General features: G+C 34.6%; 3 protein-coding genes across 5 annotated transcripts; 1 reads left to right on the top strand and 2 right to left on the bottom strand.

Annotated features, from left to right (window-relative positions):
- Positions 1–258: 258 nt before the first annotated feature.
- Positions 259–6,270, bottom strand: LOC142551389 (spliceosome-associated protein 130 A-like). 2 transcript variants are annotated; one of them, XR_012821570.1, is made up of 4 exons: positions 3,125–6,270; positions 1,540–2,031; positions 738–945; positions 259–586 (listed from the first exon to the last, which is right to left on the bottom strand). XR_012821570.1 is itself a non-coding variant. In XM_075660605.1 (4 exons), exons 1-3 carry the CDS (start codon positions 6,128–6,130, stop codon positions 808–810), a joined length of 3,636 nt encoding a protein of 1,211 aa, XP_075516720.1. In that variant the 5' UTR covers positions 6,131–6,269; the 3' UTR covers positions 259–586; positions 791–807. The 2 variants fall into 2 exon arrangements, 1 of the variants encoding a protein (XP_075516720.1); XM_075660605.1 differs by having other exon boundaries at positions 791–945; positions 3,125–6,269.
- Positions 6,271–9,146: 2,876 nt separating this feature from the next.
- On the top strand, positions 9,147–11,650 carry LOC142550704 (uncharacterized). The gene is made up of 9 exons (XM_075659782.1): positions 9,147–9,154; positions 9,265–9,391; positions 9,464–9,582; positions 9,655–9,715; positions 10,331–10,503; positions 10,574–10,667; positions 10,749–10,953; positions 11,079–11,177; positions 11,263–11,650. The coding sequence occupies exons 1-7, from the start codon at positions 9,147–9,149 to the stop codon at positions 10,851–10,853; spliced, it is 687 nt and encodes a 228-aa protein (XP_075515897.1). The 3' UTR covers positions 10,854–10,953; positions 11,079–11,177; positions 11,263–11,650.
- A 2,054-nt stretch (positions 11,651–13,704) lies between these two features.
- On the bottom strand, positions 13,705–20,080 carry LOC142551387 (protein S-acyltransferase 21-like). 2 transcript variants are annotated; one of them, XM_075660600.1, is made up of 10 exons: positions 19,649–20,080; positions 18,716–18,829; positions 18,511–18,631; positions 17,985–18,190; positions 16,734–16,802; positions 16,452–16,523; positions 16,220–16,348; positions 15,734–15,814; positions 15,384–15,590; positions 13,705–14,755 (listed from the first exon to the last, which is right to left on the bottom strand). In XM_075660600.1, exons 1-10 carry the CDS (start codon positions 19,691–19,693, stop codon positions 13,865–13,867), a joined length of 1,935 nt encoding a protein of 644 aa, XP_075516715.1. In that variant the 5' UTR covers positions 19,694–20,080; the 3' UTR covers positions 13,705–13,864. The 2 variants fall into 2 exon arrangements, with proteins under 2 accessions (XP_075516715.1, XP_075516716.1); XM_075660601.1 differs by having other exon boundaries at positions 18,716–18,762.
- Positions 20,081–21,194: the final 1,114 nt, after the last annotated feature.

The raw sequence follows: 21,194 nt of genomic DNA, 5'->3' as shown, positions 1-21,194 counted from the left end.
AAATTCCCAGGATATTACAAATCGAGTACATAAAATAAATCGAGTTGCGGATGTATTAGCTCGTTGACATATGATAAGCAAAACTAATATACATTCCCTGGATGTTATACCTCTTTGTCTGTAAAAATATGTATACTCGGATATGCTTTCTATTTAAATGGTATAGAATTTTCGTATCTGTTGAAATTACTACATAACAAGCGGATTACCAAATGAGGTATGCTGTAAAATGAAGCAAGATTCCAAGAAAAAAAGAGAGAAAAACTAAAAGATATAATCCATGATAAACAGAAAATTTCAAGCTACACTTTTGACAAACTAAATTCAATAGATATAAGTATAATTATAGAACCCACTATTTCACCTACATGATAACTACAACAGATTCTCAGAATTTACGGGGCAGGAATTGGAAATCTGAAGCACAAAATTCATGTTTGTTTCATCTGATAAACTTTAACCATACATTTGAGCCACGAGAGACCATTTTAATGGTGGTCAACTGCTCTCATGTTGCCTCGTGATGAGAAGTGCGACTAGTGATTGCATCCAACCGTTGCATTCGAGTGAAGAGACAGACATTGACCTGTGTACATTAAAATCAAATCACTTATCAACAAAACCGTGTCATTAAAACATTTCGAATCAACGAACCAGAACACGAACAAGAGATGGCCATAATCCTGTTAAAACTGAGTAAATGAACCAGGAAAGATACAGGGTTTCGCAAAACATACGTGTAAAATATTATCAAGGCAATAATTGTATCAAAAGGGATCCAGAATTTTACTGCTGAAATGCACCGTCTTAAATGATCTTATTTCTTATTTCTTCCAGTTTCTTTAAAATCTCCCCCGGAGTTCTATCCAGCTCATCAGCAATTTTACGTTGCATATCCATGGGCAAGGTTGGGAATTGTTCACACAAATCTCCGTCTATAACATCCTGCAATTGCACATCTTTATTCTGTCAACAACTGAGACATAATATTGAAAAAAAATGCAATTATGCAACCCTGTGGAGCGGCGTATGTTCCTCTTATCAACTGGCGGAGATATAATAGGAAAAAAACAAATGCAGACGAAGTAAAGAACAAAACACTTCAGATACTGCAACTAGCTAAATGATTGGAATGCAACTTCAGATACGTTTCGTTACTCGACAAACAGTCATATAGCTAAATGCATGTCACTGATGTGGATAACTAACTGCATAGCTCATAGCCTAGTGCGACTCATTTCATAAATGAGCCCTAAAAACCGAAATCGAGGACTCCAGACTTCGAATTATAACTTCCTCAGTATGGCCCTATTCTAGTCGATCAGCTCCATCTATAGCTCTAAGATCAAACAGTTCATCTCCGCATACACATGTGCCTAATACCAATTTCCCTCAGACCACCAACCATTTCCCAGAAACAAAAAACATTTGGGTACATTTTGTGTGGATTGGAAAGAAATCAATGAAAATTAGAATAATTGGAAACATGGGTATAGTCATAGCACATTTTCATGGATAATCACTATTAAGAACCCCCACCTTCACGGGAAAATAGGATGATCTGTAAGCAATATGGTCTCTGCCACACAAAGGTGGGTGCTCCTGCCGCATGTGCATCTCCAGATGAGAGAAGAAGTCAACATCATCACGTGATGTAAATGGAAGGAATGCCCCCAAACCACCCATTACAGTCCCATATATGATGCACTCTCCACCTCCGGGAATCAGAGATGCTTTCTGCAAGCAAGTTACCACATCACCAATGTGAAATTGAACTATTTCCTCTACTTTATTCGGTGCTCCATTCAACTTCCCCTGTTCCCACTTTATCTTACCACCAGTGGGGTCTTCTTCAATCTCATCAGACACATCCTGTGGCAATCGGACAAAGTAGATATTTCCAAATTTGTCTGCACCAGCCACGGTGTCGAAGTCGATATGCTGAGCAGCAGTAAGCCATCTTGGAACAGAGTCATCAGCAAATATATATAACTGATTCTCATCACGTCTGTACTTGCAGTAGTGAAACGACTGAAACAATTGAACCGGATCAGATCATAAACACTTAGAAATTAGAATAAGAGGTTGGAAAAAAATAACATTGATGACACTGATCAAACTTAGCATATTGTGAACTATTAGATTTGGAATCAGAACCAGGTTACCAGATGTAAAGGCTCAAAATCATGCCCGACATGAGGGTAGACATTGTCACAAACTACACAGTGAAAAAATTTAGGACAGCATTTCTTAAAACAGTTTCTCATTAATAGGTATTCTCAGTTGAACAACTCAAAAGATCAAAATGAAAACTATACCTTCCACCCCCAACCTCGAACGCAGACCCACACAAAGAGCTTCTATTTGGTGAAAAAAGGTTTAAGCTACTGGGTGATCTTAAAAAAATTGGTAAGATAAATAAATTATGTAGGAAATTAGTGCACTATACATCAATGCCCACAAAATAAAGAAAAGAACAGTATAACACTTGTACAGTGGATTCTTATTCCATGAACTATCAGAATTCTTTGCTTTCCATCGGTTCTTTTATTCAACTTGATTAGTATTGAATCTCGATTTGACAATATAAGGCAAGATATCGTTTTGTAATGATAGAATTGGATTTACCTTTACAGTTCTTTGATTCATCTTTAAAATACTAAATATATAAATTATTTGTACTAGAGCATCTCTAACCCTCCAACCAAAAACTAACCAAATGATAAGGTAAACCAAAATGTTCGTTTTCAGAATTGTATCTGCATCATATTATCATTTATTAACGTCTTTCAAAAAATTCTGTTTCAACTATAATTCAGCGGATGATGCCACATTAACAATTAGTCACCAAATTTCATATGAGAAGATCTTACTAAAAACAGAGCAGTTGCAAGAAATTTGAATTGTGTTAATATATTTTGTTAACCGGCAAGTTCTAGAGTTCTTTTCATCCTAAGCTAATAACTGTTCATCTGTCATTGAACTTCTCAAAAAAATAAAAAGACTACAAGCTCATATATAAATACAGTCACTACTCAAAACGAAGAAACAATAGATTCAGCATCAGAAGATCATTCGTGGCATTCAAAATGTTAGCTTGAAGTTATGCAATCAAGGAAAATACCTCTTGCATGTCCCCCACATAAATTCGGTCGCGATAGGTTTGGATGGAAGTGATTGTGTTGGGGAATAATTTATTCTCACACTTTCTAAGCAACCTCCTTTTCCCCAAATCATACAATCTAAGTACAGGACCAATCCCAGCGAGCAATCTTCCTTGGAATTGGCATAATGCGAGAGGTATACCGTCCACTTGTGTCTTGTGCAAAAGCTCAAGGACTTTTCCATCTTCTTTAAGCCTATATACATGAATATATCCAGCCTCGAAGGATCTTTTGGGCCAAAACTGAAGACCTTTTGCCGTTCCAACAGCCAAAAGTGTTCCATATTCCTTATCGTGGAAATTCACAGAGCACATGCTGAACGCAGCTTCATTATCCTGAAGCTCTAGCAGACAGGTTGTCAAAGCTGACCTAGGATCCAGAACTCTAATGCAAGAAACCCACTTTCCGGCTTCCGCCTTCGGATATCCATACTGCTCATCAGAAAGTGGATCATTGTTTTCCTCATCATCACCATTCTCCATCTGCTCTATGTTTCCGTTTTCCCCCACTCCAGAAGACTCGAAGGACTCCTTTTTTGCAGCTTCACGCTCTTCTGCAGTGAATGCTCCCTGATCGCTCTCAATTATTACCAACAGCTTCCTTTTGGGTTGAACTAAAAATTTCCTAGGAGTATACCTCAAAGGTATGGCTGTTTCATTAAAAGATTCTCCAAGTCTTTCAATAGTAAAAATCCTTAATGCATCCCCAGCGACAGCAACAACACCTTCTGCACACTGATCCGATGAAAATGAAGCAGAATATTCGAGAGTCTCATATGACAATGGTGTGAGAAGGAAATGTCCTTGGTGTATATAACCTAGCCAAGGTCTACTTGACAAGCAAAGCATAGCTCTCCGTCCTCTCACAATTATAGAAAACAGCTTTGGTGCTCTAAGTCCTAAGAAACGAGATCGGGCATCTGACAGCTGTCCAGTCACCATATCAACTACTGTCCTGAATAAAACTCCATTTTGTAGACCAGCATTCAAAAAGAGGCTTGCAGGGTGGTCAGCCCCATCATCACCTCCAGTAGAAGCCTGAACTTCAAGAAATAGGAGAGATTCCGGAGGTGATGAAACACTTTGCAAACTTAGTATCTGCATACAGTCGTCAGGATCCAAAGACAAAATGCGAATGGTGTTATCATAAGATCCAACAGCAAGAAACCGTGATCTCTGTCTTCCTTCAGGGATAGGAGAAATATCCAAACAGGCAACATCTCCTGACATTTCATGCTTCTCAACCTCCATCAACTGACCAGTCATGTCAACTTCAAAATATATAATTTCCCCTCCACTCAATGCAATGACAACTTGAAGTCTGTTAGACCCAACCTTAACAATTGTTCTCTTTCCTGGAGTTCTCCACTCATTAATACGCCCATCTTCCCTGATATGCCTAATACCACTGGGATGCACTTGCATCAAAGAATCGTCGCCAATCAAAGAAACAGCAAGAGAAGGTGTAGTATCTAGAAACCCACTGTCGCTTACTTCTTCAACAGTCTCACCAATGGAAAGCACGAGAGTGGCGTTTGCAAAAGAAACAACAATATAGGCATCAAATTCATCATTGACATTCTTTTTGACAGTCCACACAGCACTTGGAACACCAGGCAACTGTGATACTGCCATTTCACTAATAGCCAAACCAGGTCTCAAAACACGGAGTGATGAACGAGGACCCCGCCCACAAAGTGAGAATATCTGAGGAGTTTCTTCCTCAAATAGATTAGTGACTTTCATATCCATCATTGGCATCAGACTCTCAATTTGGTCTATCCTAAGTAGATTCTTCAGTTTTCTAGGCTGGAAAAACACAGGCTGAAAACCTTCTTCTGTTTCCATCAGTGTAGCTGATGATGCCTCCACATCAGGATCATCTCCTATCGCCTGAAATTGATACAAAGCATGGTTCCCAAACTCAGATGCAGCAAATAGAAACCCTGACTTCAAGACGCACAAAGATGATGTGACAGGAATAGTATCAAAATATTTTATCTTCAACTCTTTTACTCTGTCATTCTCATGGTCCAACGTCACTTTAAACATATCTCCATACTCAGTTTGCAACAGGAAGAAAAACATGGATTTCTGCTTATGCATAGCAGCTGAGACGATCAAAACCCCACGCTCAGCTGGTAAGTCCTCACGCCTCGGAATCACCGCTCTGACATCTGGATGCCCTTGATTCTTATATATGACAAAATTCTCTGCACACACAAGAACACCACTTGGACCATCCCCACCACCAGGCACTGTGACAAGCATATTAGCACCATTATCGACCTGTTCGGACCATTTCCTTGAAACATGGTTAAGACCCAAATCCAACTCATAAAAAGTCAAATGCTTCTGCGCCTCGTTGGCCGCTTGACCAGTGGGGTCCTGGTCAGCCTCAGCATAATCCAATTCTATAGCTGCAAAGACTGGGTTTTCAAACCCACAATCCACCCCGCAAATGGAATAACAAATAGTGTGGCTCTTATGCGCCTCTAGAGGTGATGAAATAGTCAATCTAGCTACTGTATCCCTATTCAAAACATAAACAAGCTTCTGCTTCTCGCAAGCACCAATCATCACAGCTCTACCCTTAGGGTCAATGGCCGAATACTGACCAGGGACAATTCTACGGCACCCAGATTTCCCAAAAGTTTCCTGATGAATTTTATCAAATGCGTTCTTCTCTTTGTTGTATTCAAGGATTACGATGCGCCCAGAATCAGAGCCAACAACAATGTAATCTTTTTGCGCTCCAGTGAGGCGAAATTGAGATAAAGAGCGAATAGCGCCAAAAATTTCGACAGATAGAAGAGACTGTAGCTTACCATTGTCGTCGGGTCGCAGGAGGTCGAGTACTTTCCCACGCGCCACCACAATTTCCTGCGATTTCCCGCCAGAGAAGCTTCCATTGATGGCACAGATGATGCCTGTGGCTTGTTGAAGTGTTAGGCTGTACAGGTACATGGTGATTGTTGACGCCCCGGAATTATGTGAATTGGAGTGGGTTTAAGAAACCCTAGATTTTGGGGTGAACGGGGGAGGGAAGGGTTTTTAAGTTTTAAATACAGTTGCCATTTTACATTTCCCAGGCATAATGAGAGAGGTGTTTGTTCTAATTTAATAAAAGGGAAAAAGATAATTTTGTCTTTCTTAAAATTCAACTTAAAATAAAAATTCAATTTAAATATAAAAATTCAACTCATACTCCATCAAATAAAAAATTCAATCCTAATACAAAAAACTTAATCTAAACTCTACCTAAATAAAAAAACTCAACTCTAACTCTATCTAAATGGAAAACTCAACTCTAACTTGATCCGACGATGACAAACTCGACCCCAATTCAAATATAAAAACTCAACTCAAACTCTACCCAAATGAAAAACTCGAAGCAAGTATAAAAACTCCACCCAAACTTCACTCAAATGAAATATTCAACTCAAACTCGACCAGTGATGAAAAATTAGAGTCGAACTCGATTCAGTGATAAAAACTCGACCCCGAATATCGACTCGGTGATGAAAAATTAGACTCAAACTCGACTCAATGAAAAAACTAAACTCAAACTCAACCCAAAAATTCTCATGGTTTTATATATTTATCGCATAAAAGATTAAATATTGATAGATTGACTTTGTGGTAAGATGAGTTTACGTAAAATTGTGTATGAGTTTGATCTCATCCATTTCAAACAAGTTGATGTCAATTTTTTTTAAAACAAAATTAAGAGTGAAAATGACTAAAATGTTTTTAAGTCCACTATATTTGACTCAATTAAAAAAGTCGTTTTTTTTTTTAATTCAATTAAAATGATGGAGAGTCATATATATTTTAATGAACTCCCGATATGCATGCAATCATTTTTTTTTAACTTTATAAACTATTTTAAATATATAGAAATTAAGTTGTAAATTTTATATTGATATTTCATAAGTTTATGTTATTAATTTATAATTATTTTAAAATATAAAGAGCATGATTAAAAAAAAATATTTAAAACCAAGCCAAAATGGACAATTGAGGCATGATCAATTTTTTTATATCAAGAGAACCCGTAATTGTTACTTTTCAATGTATGTTAGATAAATCCCTAGACTAAATGCTATGGTTTGCAAACCAAGCTACTCAAGTAAATCGTACTTGAAAGTCTTGTGCGACATAATGTGTTAACAGTGAGAACTGAGAATCAAACTCCTGATTAATAGTCAAACGCTCACACACTTCACCAAATCGTACACTCCTTGGAGGGCAAGGCGTGCTCATTCTTAATACTAGTATATCATGACATACACGATGTGTGTGGTCCGTGAAAAATAAAGAAAATAGTAATTTACTTATTTAAAATGAAAGTCTTCAAATTTTAAAATTAAAATAGCGGGAGAAAATATAAAATGTATTGAGAAATATAAAAGTATGTTATTAAAAGGTAATTTTGAATTATTAAAAAAATTGAACAATATAATAATAGATGTATATGTATATTAGTATACACATACACATCACTGGTTGTTATATGCTAGTTAGTACCATATTATAAATTGTAATTTATATAAATACTAAATATTTGTAATAAAGATAGTTAAATAATTTATAATATGATTTATTTTTTTCTTTCGATAATATGGAATGGAGCTAATTAATAAAATAGATGATGCATAACTTTAAAATAAAACTTTAAATTTAACATAAAGATCATCTTTAACTAATATACTTGGACAAAAAATCGGGCTTAATCTATGTTTGAGTTAATATATTTAGGTAACATTTGGATTGATGTATAATTTATTTCCATATTATTGTCTTATTCAATCTCACGTTTGGTTTGTCATATTATTTATCCATCTACTAATTATTTATCACACATCAATCAAATCATTAATTATTTATCTTATATCAATCAAATTATTGAATTTAAATTATAATAGTATCCTTAATAAATAATATTATTAATATTTTATTAATATTTTAAAAAAAATGATAATATTATTTTATCTAAAATTTAATCAATCAAATTAAAAATTAAATCAACTAACACTATTTGTTTATTTTTTATTAAATAAATTATTCATTACCGTGTTGTTAACTTATCTCTCACTTCAAATAGACCCCTAAAGTTAAGAATTTGAAACCACTTATTTATTTGGACAAACTCATTTTACCTTGAATTTGAAATCCTTTATTAATTTAAGACATTTTGAGTCATTGCAGTTGAATTTAAATCCATTTTTTCAAATTCTTAATTCAAATCCAAATTCTCGGATCCAAATATAATCTCAAAGTACCTTTCGATCGAGATAAATCAGATTGATTATATAAGGTTATACTCGGGGAGATGAATCGAAATCCATGTATTTCGATTATAGTTTTAATGTTTATAATGATACAATATATCAAATTTTAAATTCGCACATTACTTATTTGTACATTAGTAATAAATGAATATATATCGACTTAATTTCAAATCCACCATTCTGTTTATTATATAGATGTGATAATAATTGTGATAATTTTTACATATATGATTATATTATTTTAAATTCACTCGTTCAAGTTTCTTAAAATAAAATCCTTTCATCCGATGCAATATTATATCATTTTTAAATAGTATACATTAATATATATAATTTTACAAGAATAATGAAAAAAATGACATTTATAACTGTCTTACCGCATACATTTAATAAATACTATTACACCAACACATACATTACGTGTTTGTACAATATTTTTTATAATTCATTTGATTTATATTTAAAAGAAAATCAAATGTAATTAAAAAAAATAGTGACAGACAGCACTCTAATTTTGATATATAAATTTAAAAAATAAATAGAAAAAAGGAAAGAAATTAAAGACTCAAGCATTTGAACTTGTAACTTACTATACACCGGAGGCTCCGTATACAATAAAATAAACCATGACATCAAAAATTAATTATTTTAATATCTCAAACTTTATAATATAATATAAATCTACGTATATGAAAAAGTTTAGAAGGGCCTGTTTTTGTGCGGTTGCCGGTAAACAACATCACACGTGTAGTAAGCTTTTCTCTCCACCGCTACAACAGTAAGGACATCAAAACGGGACTGATGTAGCATTACCTTCTCTTCCGTTCTTCTTTTCTTCTCGTTCCTCGCACCTTTTCCGCCTGCTTGCAATTTCTTCGGCTTCGATCCTTCTTCGCGGTGGTCCCCTCTTCTTGGGATTGGAAAGCTTCGACTGGTTATTTTTCTTCTCTTGTTTTTGTTTCGTTTTTTTATTTACTTTGTTACATTCTCGGTGTTTTCTCTTCAGTTTGATCGGTCTACTTTTTTCTTCTCATTCCTTGCACCTTTTCCACCTGTTTGTGATTTCTTTGGCTTCGATCCTTCTTCGCGGTGTTCCCTCTTCTTGGGATTGGAAAGCTTCGTCTGGTTATTTTTCTTCTCTTGCTTTTGTTTCGTTTTTTTATTTACTTTGTTACATTCTCGGTGTTTTATCTTCAGTTTGATCGGCCTACCTTTTGCATATGGTGGTGAAGACATAGGATCTGAAGAATCCTTGACTGTATGTTGTTCATTTGTACCGATATTTGGCTTCTTTTGCGAGCGTAATTGCTTATTCTTTTTATACGAAGGAAAAGGGTACTTGGTATCGACCAGCTAATCTATGTTTGCAATACTATAGCTGCATCTTGTTTCCTTCTTCAAGTTAGGAGGGGTTGTCACTAGAATGAGTCATGAGTTGCACAGTTTGACCTTTTTTTTTTCACTCGCATCTGTTACACATATCAATGCAATAGGGGTGTTGTACATTTATACTTAATTTGGATTCATTTGATGACCGTGTGAGATTGTATATCAATAATAATCCTGATTTTAGTATATATCAATAATAAGTACATTTATACTTAATTTGGATTCGATGCTCTGTTTTAAGATTATGAAATATCTCACATAATTGAAGAGGTTCAAGAAACGGCACAACTCATACTGGTTCTAATAGAGATGTTTGCCAGTGTTTCTGAAAAATAATTTCACACTGGTTTTGACTTCAACTTAAAGCCAGAAACTTATTTTTATATGGGTTAAATTTATTATTAATATCTTGGTGCTTTCTCGTTGAGTGTCGAAGCTTCGTAGTCACATAATGTCTTTTTTATGAAACTTTCTCGTTATGCAGATCCTCAATATTGAATGGTCTGCTGGGTTAGCACAACTGAAGTGTGTGGAACGTGCTGACTTTACTCCCCATGGATCATTTGCTGATGTAATTATAACACCAAAGGCCCATGAACCTGACAACTATAGCTCAACTTCATTATTTATATTGACCAATCTAGGACAACTGCATTTGTACGATTTTGCTTCTTTGTCTATCTTCAAGCCTGGGACAGGACATAATCATTCAGTCCATGCATCTCAGTATCATTCAGCAATGCCCACTTTGGAACCATATGACTGTGGGAAAGCTTTATTTGATGGGTAGAGATAGGAGTTTCTTCTGTGAACTTTCAGAGGTACTGAAATCCATCTTATGTTGTACATTCGATTTATTTATTCATTTCGTTTAAATGACCATTTATTGTTCCATTAGACAGTTTCCCCCTGCCATGCTACAAGAGGGTGACATGTTGACCGGGAGGGATTCGCGGTGGCCTCTTACTGGTGGCGTTTCCTTGTCATCTGTCTACTGCTGCAAATAAGCTTCAGAGGATGTATATAGGAGGATATCAAGATGGATATGTTCGAACATGGGATGCCACTTCTCCAGTTCTTTCACTTGTTTATGTTTTACGATTGAAGGTTAGCGCAATGCTTTCTAAATGGTATTGGCTCAGCATCTATCATCATTATATATTGATAGAAAATTCATTGATCGAGTTTACAGTATTATACTTGTTAACAACAACCACACCATTTACTAGCAGCTAGAAGGAATTCAAGTTTCTGGTGCAAGTTCAGCAGTATCATCATTGGTCTTTTCTTCTATCACCTTGACCTTAGCTGTTGGCAACGAAAGCAGAGCGGTAAGAATTACAGTAACTTTCTATGTTTCTCGGGCCTTACTGAAATAGATAAAAATAGTGATTCACATTTTCCTTTATTTGTTAGGTTTTCATTTATATACTTCAAGGCAATTCCAACCAAATAATCTTGACCCTGATAACTGAAACCAGTCATGATGGTATTTTTTCCCAAATATTAATTTTCTGCCATATTTTGATTTATGATTATTTGTGTTTCTAGGCTTCTGAGCAGTTGTGTAAGCTAATGGGTCAGCATTTCCTGGTACTTCTTGTTGTCTAATTACCTTATACCCCTAGCTTACATGGATTTTTCCTTGTAAAATATGATCTATCTTGGTTTTTCCAAAAATGTTTTTTAATTTACTTTTAAGCAATAATGATGAAACAGAATATGACAATTTGTTATCAGGATACCAATATGATTGCGAAGGTACTTTGCGATTGAATTATACAAGAAAATAGGAATTTAAACATGGCCAAATGAAAGAAACATACAGTTCACTAAAAATAATCATCATAAGAACTGTTTTTTCTTTAGTGTGTCTTGTTCACAATAAATTTCATTCAGTGCACAAATCAGTACATGAGGTGGATCTAATTTTTTGAGGTCGGTGTTTCGGCGTGTTTACATTCTTTTATCCCCGGCGACAACAAACAAGAGCTACTTTAGTGAAGCAAACATTCTTTATGAGTGCAAGGACCTTTGCACTAGAGTAAGCCACAGCTTCAGTAATTTTTTAGTAGGCTAATCTGAACTGAACTAATTTTTCTGAATTTGCAAACAACTTACTAATTTTCCTTTGCTAACTACAAGTTCAGTTTGTAAATCAAATCCAATGGAGAACAATCTTTATTGTACTTGTATCGACTGCGGGCAATGTCGCTACACCTGTCTATTTCAGAAAGAGGTCGAACACATAATAAGAAGATTTTGCTCTAATCTAGTATGAGCCGTCATCTTACTAAAAATATTTAAGATGGAATCCAAGCTTTCTCTCCTACTAGACCGTGCAACTGTTATTGAAACAGAATTAGATATAATTGATATTCATTAAAACCAATATATACCTTAAATGAATAATAAACAACCAGTTATCTTGTAGTATAGAACATGCTTAGTTGTAAAACATATATATAAATCTATTAAGAGCTTTAGATTGTACTATATCAAACCTACGTATATGAAAATTGCTTTTCATTTAATTCTATGTATTTGCTTCTTTTTTCTTCTGGTACATCAACCATTTTTCTGTAAGTTTTTTCTACTTATATTATATTGGACTTTACTTTCTTCTCATCACGAAGTTCGAATAAACTCTCTTCATATACTTTAATTTCTTTTATTAGTCCCTCATTTACGAATTAAATTAAAGTTAATTTTTTCATCTCTTAAAAAAATAAAGTTTCCAATTTCATAAATCTATCAATTTGATTCTTAAATCTAATAACATTATAGCCGTTGCTATCATTTCCATATTAATAGGTTTTCAAATTTATTTTATTAATCTCGAGCTTTGGTGTTCTTAGTGATTGTTTAACGGATCAAATTACAGTTAATATATAAATTGATGTTACCAAGTTCATAAATCAATCAACATCAGTAATGTTATTAAGCATAAAGACCTTAGAGTCGTTGCCATGCATTCAATATGGGTACTCTATTTTCAAATGTCTAATAACTTGTTTATAGAGTTGTCTTCTACTTAGGTTTTAAAATTAACTAGTTGAACTTCTTCTACTTTAACCCCTACTCAACTTTTTCCTTGTTATTTCCGATTCTATACGCTTCTTCCACTTTCACAATTCTTAATTTTTTAAGCACAATTCTAACATGAAATAATAATTATGTAACTACAAATATAAAAGAAAATAAAAACCAATGTAATCAAAACACATATGGCTTCAACCAAAAGATAAGGATTCAAATCATTCAATCTGGTTAGCTAAATAAGTTTTTAAATAAGATGATCAATAAGCTTTTTGCAAATTATAATATACTACTCTAACAAGATTAAACTTCGAAAGCTTAGGAATTCTTAAATTTATAAATTTCTATATTTAACAACATATCATCTTACACCCAATCATGTTAACACGTGCAAACTCATTTACTCCATTTTTTTATAGATTACAATACTAACTTCTTCTATTTCCCCCATATTTAACATTGACAAAAGTTATTTCATATTTTTCATTTTCTTAACATTTGAACTCGAACAAATTATTTTTTATTAATATCTTAAAAACTCGAAGTATGTATTGTTAACCATACCAATTAATTAGGTAGGACTCAATATTGTTTTATTTTAGTTTAGATTTAAATATTTTTTATACGGTAATAAATTAAAGTATAAAATAAGACATGCAAATATAAACACATGTTTAATTTCTTTAAAAAAAATAGAAACAATCATAAGTTGAACCACAAACCGGGTAAACACCTCAAGAATTGAGGTGATCTTGCCTAGTATTATAGATATTATGAATAATGTTCGGATTTTTTGGAAAGCAACAAATTCGACTAGGTCCCATGACGTTAAATGTTGGTTAATTTTTATTTTTTAAAGAGTGAAATATTCAGACAGCACAAGGTGAAGCAATTTAACACAAAGAAAAGTAAAGGTCAAAAAAAAAAAAAAGAGAGATTGTTATTGAAAATCTATCTCAAAAAACTCATGGAAACCAAATCAAGAAGAAAATTTGTTTTGCTGAGAATCACTCGGGACAAATACAGGAAGCTGGCCTCCCCGCTGAGATCTACCCTGCTGATAGTAACTCGACATAGTACCTCTTTGTGGGGCAGAAGTCGAAGCTGAATTTTCTGTCCTCGTCCCTCGATTCAATGCTTCATTCACCAGCGGACCACCAAAGAATATAGACTGACCTGTGTATGTAAGCTCTGTCGTGGGACCTTGGGAGGAAGAACCAACATTACGTGTTGCAGCAGAGACGAAACGCCCCACTTCTGGATCCCAGTATACTGAGGATTTCGAGTTTTCCGCAAGATTTGTGTTGCTTTTCCTCAGAGGAGCTCGTGGTACGTTTTCTTGAATAGTTGTAGCTGACAGAGGGGACTGAGCAGTGGAAGATTGATAGATCGGGTTAAAACGGTCTAGGTTTGAAGCACGCTCGACCAGTGGAGATGGAGTAAGATTCGAGGCAAGGGGGCTGCTCAAGTTACTGACACTAGGACCATATGTATCCATATCATCCCTGCTGGCTCGACTTGGGGGATAAGAGCCCTTGGATGATGATAACCTAGACATCCCGGCTTTACTACTTGCCTCGTAATATCCTTGCCTTGTGCTAGTTGGGCTGCTTTTACCACTCACCGTGGCACTAGATAAATGATCAGCATCATACCGATGATGTTTTGAGTTTACTGGGCGTAAAATAGATGATGAAGCTCTGGCCTTAGCACCGGCTTTAAGCGCCTCGTTCGAGTCCAGTTTTGCTAGTTTCCATGCACTGATTCTGATGGGACGATGCAAACTTCTTTTACCCCTGTCTGACAGTGGAGCATCAGGATCAACTGTGGAAGGTAACCGTCCAGGCTCAAGATGATGAATAATTTCATCCTGGAAAGTAGAATCCAAGAAATATGATGTTGAAATTTCGAAGGCAACGAGCTAACAGAAATCTCAGGCGTAACATCGAGTGGAGAACAAGAACTAGAGGCAAGAAATTTAATATAAGACGCATCAATGCCAGATTCCTCATTACCAATTCCTATCATTAGCATTACCCAATTAACTTGTGAGTTTAAAATACAGATCATTTCGACAACCACCTTTTTTTATCAGGACTAACATGCTTTTAAATTGTTAAACAATTTGTCAGAAAACAAGTATTCTAAAGTACAAGATAAAAAGTACAATATCTCAGCGAGTGTTTTAATATTGATGCAAATGGAGAAGTGTATTTTATCAATCCATGCATAGGTTTTTGAGACATTAATGTTCAAATACACACTTACCGAGCTTGAACAAACAGTTCGATTCAAAAAGCTGAAACTATGGCAACCAATGGTACAAAATAAATATTTTTCAGTCGGCAATGGTTGAATTTCATGCTTACTGAACATGACCTGGACCGAATGCCTTCGATTAAAATACCATATGAATACACCGTAAATTTCAAATTAAACTTCTTTATAGACAAGACATAATAAGCATGCAGTTAAAAGGAAGGAATAGCCATCAATACCTGATGATCCATAAATATTCTAGGTGGTGTACACCAAGCACCTCTATACTGCAAGCCCTTTCCAACCGAGCTTCTTCCACTAATAGCAGTCACGGCAGAACTAGTTGGTGAAGAAGGAAGACTTTGTTGATCTCCTCCATCTTGGGAAGGTTCAGGAGGTTCACTTTGCGTCCTCATAGCAACGACATACTCATATGTCGTGAGGCCCTGAAGCACAAATATGGTTATAGCTCTAGAAATTTCTGTTTTGGTTTCACAAATGATTGTATCTATACGTAAACACACTCATAGAAGAAGACAATCATGGGAAAACAAAAGGAGAAAAAAAGCGAGTAAACTTAAAAGCACACCTTTCGAATAAGAATGACGTGGAAAAAAAATAATTCTCCCAAAGGCACAGTGGCAAGAAAAGAAAGAGTTGTACATATAGCCTGAAGCAGAAAAATATAAATCTATTAGTTAAATGTCAAACAAAATCCAGTTGGAATGAAATGCATTTTATCGGGCACAGAAAATAAAAACACCGTAAACTAGCGATATCGTGATTTTTTTTTGGTTTTGAAGAAGAGATGTCATAATTTTGAAACCACACAATGAGCCTTCTCCTGAAAGCAAAAATATGAGAAACAGTGAGTCTAGGAAGCGCATTAGATACATATTCCTAGACAACCGACACTTTTATAAAATTCTAAGATTAACATATTTCCTAATTTAATTCAATACATAAATCCAATTATTATTAATTTTCAAACATGAATTTCTATCTTCAAGATCATGTTACAACCATTCTAGGTAAACATTCTACCTACAGAGGCCACAAAAGTAAAATGGTATACCACTACAGTAGCAAATGGTGGGCGAGAAAATCCATCCCCAAGCCTGTTGATAATTTGATTTTCAGTAGCTTTCTGATTAACAAAACAGCGGACAAGGACAGTGACGCCCACAGCACATTCAAACACAAGCTGGACCAAAAGTACGCGACCATCAGACAAGACATAGAGAAGGGTCAGTCAGCACACTGATGCCTAAGCAAGTCAACCAACTAGAATCCAGTAAAAAGCTTACCCAGACAAGGCTTGCAGCCATCAGACATACAAATGTGAAATAGTTCTTTCTACCCACGCAATTATTCATCCACTGCAAGAAAAAGAATATCCTAAAATCAATCAACCATGCCAAATGCCAAGGTGACAGTTACTATAAATTGGCGCAAGAAAATAATGCCCATTCAAGCAAAAAATCTTCCATGATAGGAAGATTTCTCTGATGTCCGAATTTACCTGGTGCACAACTGCACATGTATCTGTGTTCATTAATGTCTAATTTTCGATTGAAGTTCAGACTTACACGGCAATGATGATCAAATCCATCAACACATTTGTCACAGCTTCTGCAGTGTTTGCTGAACTTGCGCACCTAGGAATGAAAAGAAACCGAAAGCTATCAGATCCGTCAACTAGTTAAGCATTTCATTATTTCATTCAAACTACAGATAAAAACAACATACATGGAGGGAAATGGCAAACAAAGAACAACTAGATAAACGGTGATAACAGGATTGGAAAAATTGTCCACTAAAATTTTTTAACTGCTTCAGAACATCTTTAAGGAAAATGGAAAGATTGGAGGTCAAAGTGAAGGTCTAGTGGGTGTCCTGAGTCACTGAGAGTTTGAGTTCAATTTAGTTTCACCCAGAAGGTATTATTGCCACACATAATATTGCTCGGAATACACAATTATTTTTTTAAGAGCGGAAGATAGACAACGGTGACTACTACAACTCAGAATATGTTCAAAAATATTCGAAATTGTACATTAAAATCTCCAGAACTCCACTAGTTACAGTTAAGTAATATGAACCATCTTGTTGAGGATTATAGTAGGACATAAAAACATGCAACTCGATAATCTGGCCGTCCATCTTTTAATCTATAAAGATATCATTATAAAAGCTGAGGATTCCTTACTCTTAAAACTTCATACTTTGGATAGTAAGCTTTTATCACATAACATATTCATGTAAAACAAACAAGTTCCCTTCCTCTGATTTTATTTTTATTTTTGTGTGTTCACTTTGTGGATACCAGTGTTGAAAATTTTGAGCATACAGCCAGGCTATCTGAGCATAAATGCAAAAGCAAAGGTGAATTCAGATGGAGTAACATTGAAACAGATTAAACGTTTATTACAGGTTGGTTAAATATAACATTGATAATCTAACCCAAACTAAATGATATTTTAAATGGATGTTAAGTGTTGCACCATTTCGTGTGTGCAGCAGCTATCTACTAAAATCTATCAAAGAAATTGAAGCAAATATTTTAATGCAATGGATTATTTTAGTGTTACTTGTAAAGCCAAAGAAAAGATTGTGGAGTGAGGGTTCAGGTATTAGGGGGAACTGGGGAGTAACTGACAATTTCATGTTGTCCTTAAGTGTTAAACAGGGGGTGATTGGTTTCCTCCATGGGCATGCACAGGGGTCACACTATCCAATTGTATTGCAAAATCTTAACACAGGTCGGAAATTGATTTCTACATTGGGCTCCAGAATGAACTTCTGCATACAGGTAATCTTTTTTTAAAATGTATAGAGACCTCAGCATTGCACAACGTGCAGAACAAAGCATCCTCGTCATCGTTTTCTTCCTGTAGATAACCTTCATCCTTGCGACAGTCCTCCTTCACAAGACAACCACAGAGGCAACCTCCAAGTATTGAACAGCAACCTTTATCTTTTGTGTAAGATTTTCCTTCATTCTTATGTCCTACTTTACCCAGATCCTCAGTCGTAGAAAAATTACCTAATCAATATAAAACCATCACCAAACAGAAGCCCAAGCTTATGGAATTGTTGATCTTGTAGCAGGACATACACACATAATAACAACCTGGTGGTTGAGAAGAGAGCAAATGTTGAGAAATGAGGTAGACCCAAAATTACTTTGTCAAGAAAAAGTGTGTCGTAAATAAGTCATCCTTCAAGGGCCATAGACTAATTAAATAAGATCAAATGAGCCAATGGATGGTGCATTCATCGGACTTTGATCACATGTTTTGATGGTGGGTTTTGACACGTCTCAGGATAAGTTCCACTAAGATGACTTCAGCAGTAATCACTTACCAGTCAACTCTGTTCCATTATGTGATCCATAAGCTGATGTATCGTCGCCATCGATAAGAATTCCAGGATCAGCAGGATCAATAGCCGTGCACCTTGCATAAAGTGTAAATACACAAAGTGCCTACGAATAACAATTAAGCATGATAAGAAGCATTTAGTGTCAGATTTTAATCAACGAACAACATAAGAGCTCCAATACACTTACCAGGAAGGAATAAATTCCTGCGGCTAAGTACTCGTAGATGTCCTTTCCTAAAAAAGGAGCAAAGAATGCAAAGAATGCAACAGATAACAGGAAAAATACTGTTATAGCCACAACCTGAATTGAAAAGGAAAATCGTGAAGAAATGGGTGAAAATTTTAAATAAAAAATGATATATTATCTTTATACTGAACAGTCTCACAATGTCAATAAAAAGTAAATAGTAAAATGTTATAAAGTTTTACAAACCGAAGAAACTGTGCTCTAGAATCCAGATACGAAAGCAACAAATTATTACTTATTGAGAAATATAACCAATGGGAAAAATCCAATCTAAGTCTATATGTGCCTATGTATTGACTTAAGGAGACTGTAAAGCAAAAATATCGAAGACGAAAGTGATGCAGCTTTTCTTGTACTTATCACACAATCCGAAAACATGTCCATATAAAACCCCAGCCCCAGCTCAAATTAAAAATAATTAATAAATATGTACATTCCATATGAAGATATAATAAATTCAAAAAGAAGGTATCTATCTTCGCAGGATTCTTTTATTTGTTCGTTGTATTCACGAAAATCTATTATTAAACGATCGCTGTCGCAAAAGACAGACATTAAAGATTAGGGACAAACAAACGACGGAGCGTCTATCACTGGCTATCAGAATAAAAGTCCACAAGACAAGGGCGACCCATTGAGCGAGCATCGGCCCTCACCTGTCCTAAAAAATTCAAGTTCTATGTAAGTTTCGCCTTTAAAATCCAAATTTTACGTAAGTTTTGCTAATAAATAATCAAATGTCTCTGACCTCCGGTGACACCCGGGTCGTCCATGAGAAGAAACCAAATTTCATGAGCCAAACAACAATCAAGATGCATACATTGTAAGAAATTTAACATATCACAGCAGAAAACATGATGAAATAATTCAAACCTGAAACGAGTGAGCAGGCAGCTGCCATCCATGTCGCCTAGCCATCGATTAATGTAAAACCCAGAACAAGTCAACACCATTCACACTTCAAAACACAAAATCTGGCCAATCTCCAGCAGAAAAACATGAAAATGTCTTCAAAATGAACAAGCGGGGAACTATTCACGTAAAAATAACAGAGTTCTCGATTTTTGTCTCCATCATACGCACGACTACCGAACCTACAAAGGATAATGGAGTAGTTCTAGAGAATCCAACGCTGACCCAGACGCTAAGAACCAAATCTGTGAAGACCCAACAAATGTTCTTGGTTTTAGGGTTCCTACATTTCGATTTGCCGATCAAAACGAGCTGAGTTGAAGAAGAAGAAAAGAGTAGACGGAACTTGTTTTCAGGGTTACAGTGAAGCTGCTGACTTAGTGAATCCGTAGCCTTTGAGTGCTCCTGCATTTATTGTTTAATTAATAATTTATAAATATAATCATTATCAATTATTTAATTAATTCATATTAAAATAATAAAAATATTAGGAAATTTTGTTAATGTACCGATTTTTTTAAATTTAACTTTTGGCCTTTTAGAATTATTATTATATTATTATTATATTACTCCATGCTTACATATTATTTTCACGAAAATCAGTGCATTGTCATTTCAAATTTTGAAATATTTACGATGATATTGGCACAATTATATATGAACCGCCCTCTTGTTATATGGTTTCATTAATTTTTATCTGTGAAACGGGTCAATTCTATCGATATTCACAATAAAAAGTAACACTCTTAGCATAAAAAGTAATATTTTTTTATGGATGACCCAAATAAGAGATCCGTCTCACAAAATACGACCAGTGAAACCGTCTCACACAAGTTTTTATCATTAGTTATTCATGTAGAATTTTTTTTCCCAAAGTAAAATATATATAGTTGTATTCTCCACTTTAATAATTTAAATTAAATATAAATTTTTGAAAAATTAATTTCGAAATTCCGATTTTTTGTTTTCTTATTTACATTCTATTGTTTGACCTACCATTCTCTTTCTCGCAAAAGCATCGAACTCCTTCGAATCCGTTTACATATAATAAATAAATTATATCATGTTTATTCTAAAAAAAATAATAATAATAATAAAATTTTTCCAAAGGTTATCGTTTTTTGTTACAAGACTTCATAGATGCACATTTAAATTGACACAATATGACATTTCTTTTTTTAAAAAAAATAGAGAAATGAAATAAAATAAAAGAAATCTCATTAAATTTAATAATAATTTTGTAATTTATCATGAAAATTGTAAGATTAACACAAAATTTTCCTTCTCTAAAACATCACACTGATTTGGAAACATTTCATATAATCTATAACTTAAGTCAATAACTTGTGTGAGACGGTTTCACGGATCGTATTTTGTGATACATATATCTTATTTAGGTCATCCATGAAAAAATATTATTTTTTATGCTAAGAATATTATTTTTTATTGTGAATATCGGTAGGATTGACCGTTATCACATATAAAAATTAGTGAGACCGTCTCACGA

The sequence above is a fragment of the Primulina tabacum genome, chromosome 7 (genome assembly GCF_025594145.1).
Source record: "Primulina tabacum isolate GXHZ01 chromosome 7, ASM2559414v2, whole genome shotgun sequence".
In the NCBI taxonomy this organism is placed as follows: Eukaryota; Viridiplantae; Streptophyta; class Magnoliopsida; order Lamiales; family Gesneriaceae; genus Primulina; species Primulina tabacum.
The sequence above is the reverse complement of the archived record's forward strand: the minus strand, read 5'-3'. Positions and strand labels throughout refer to the sequence as shown.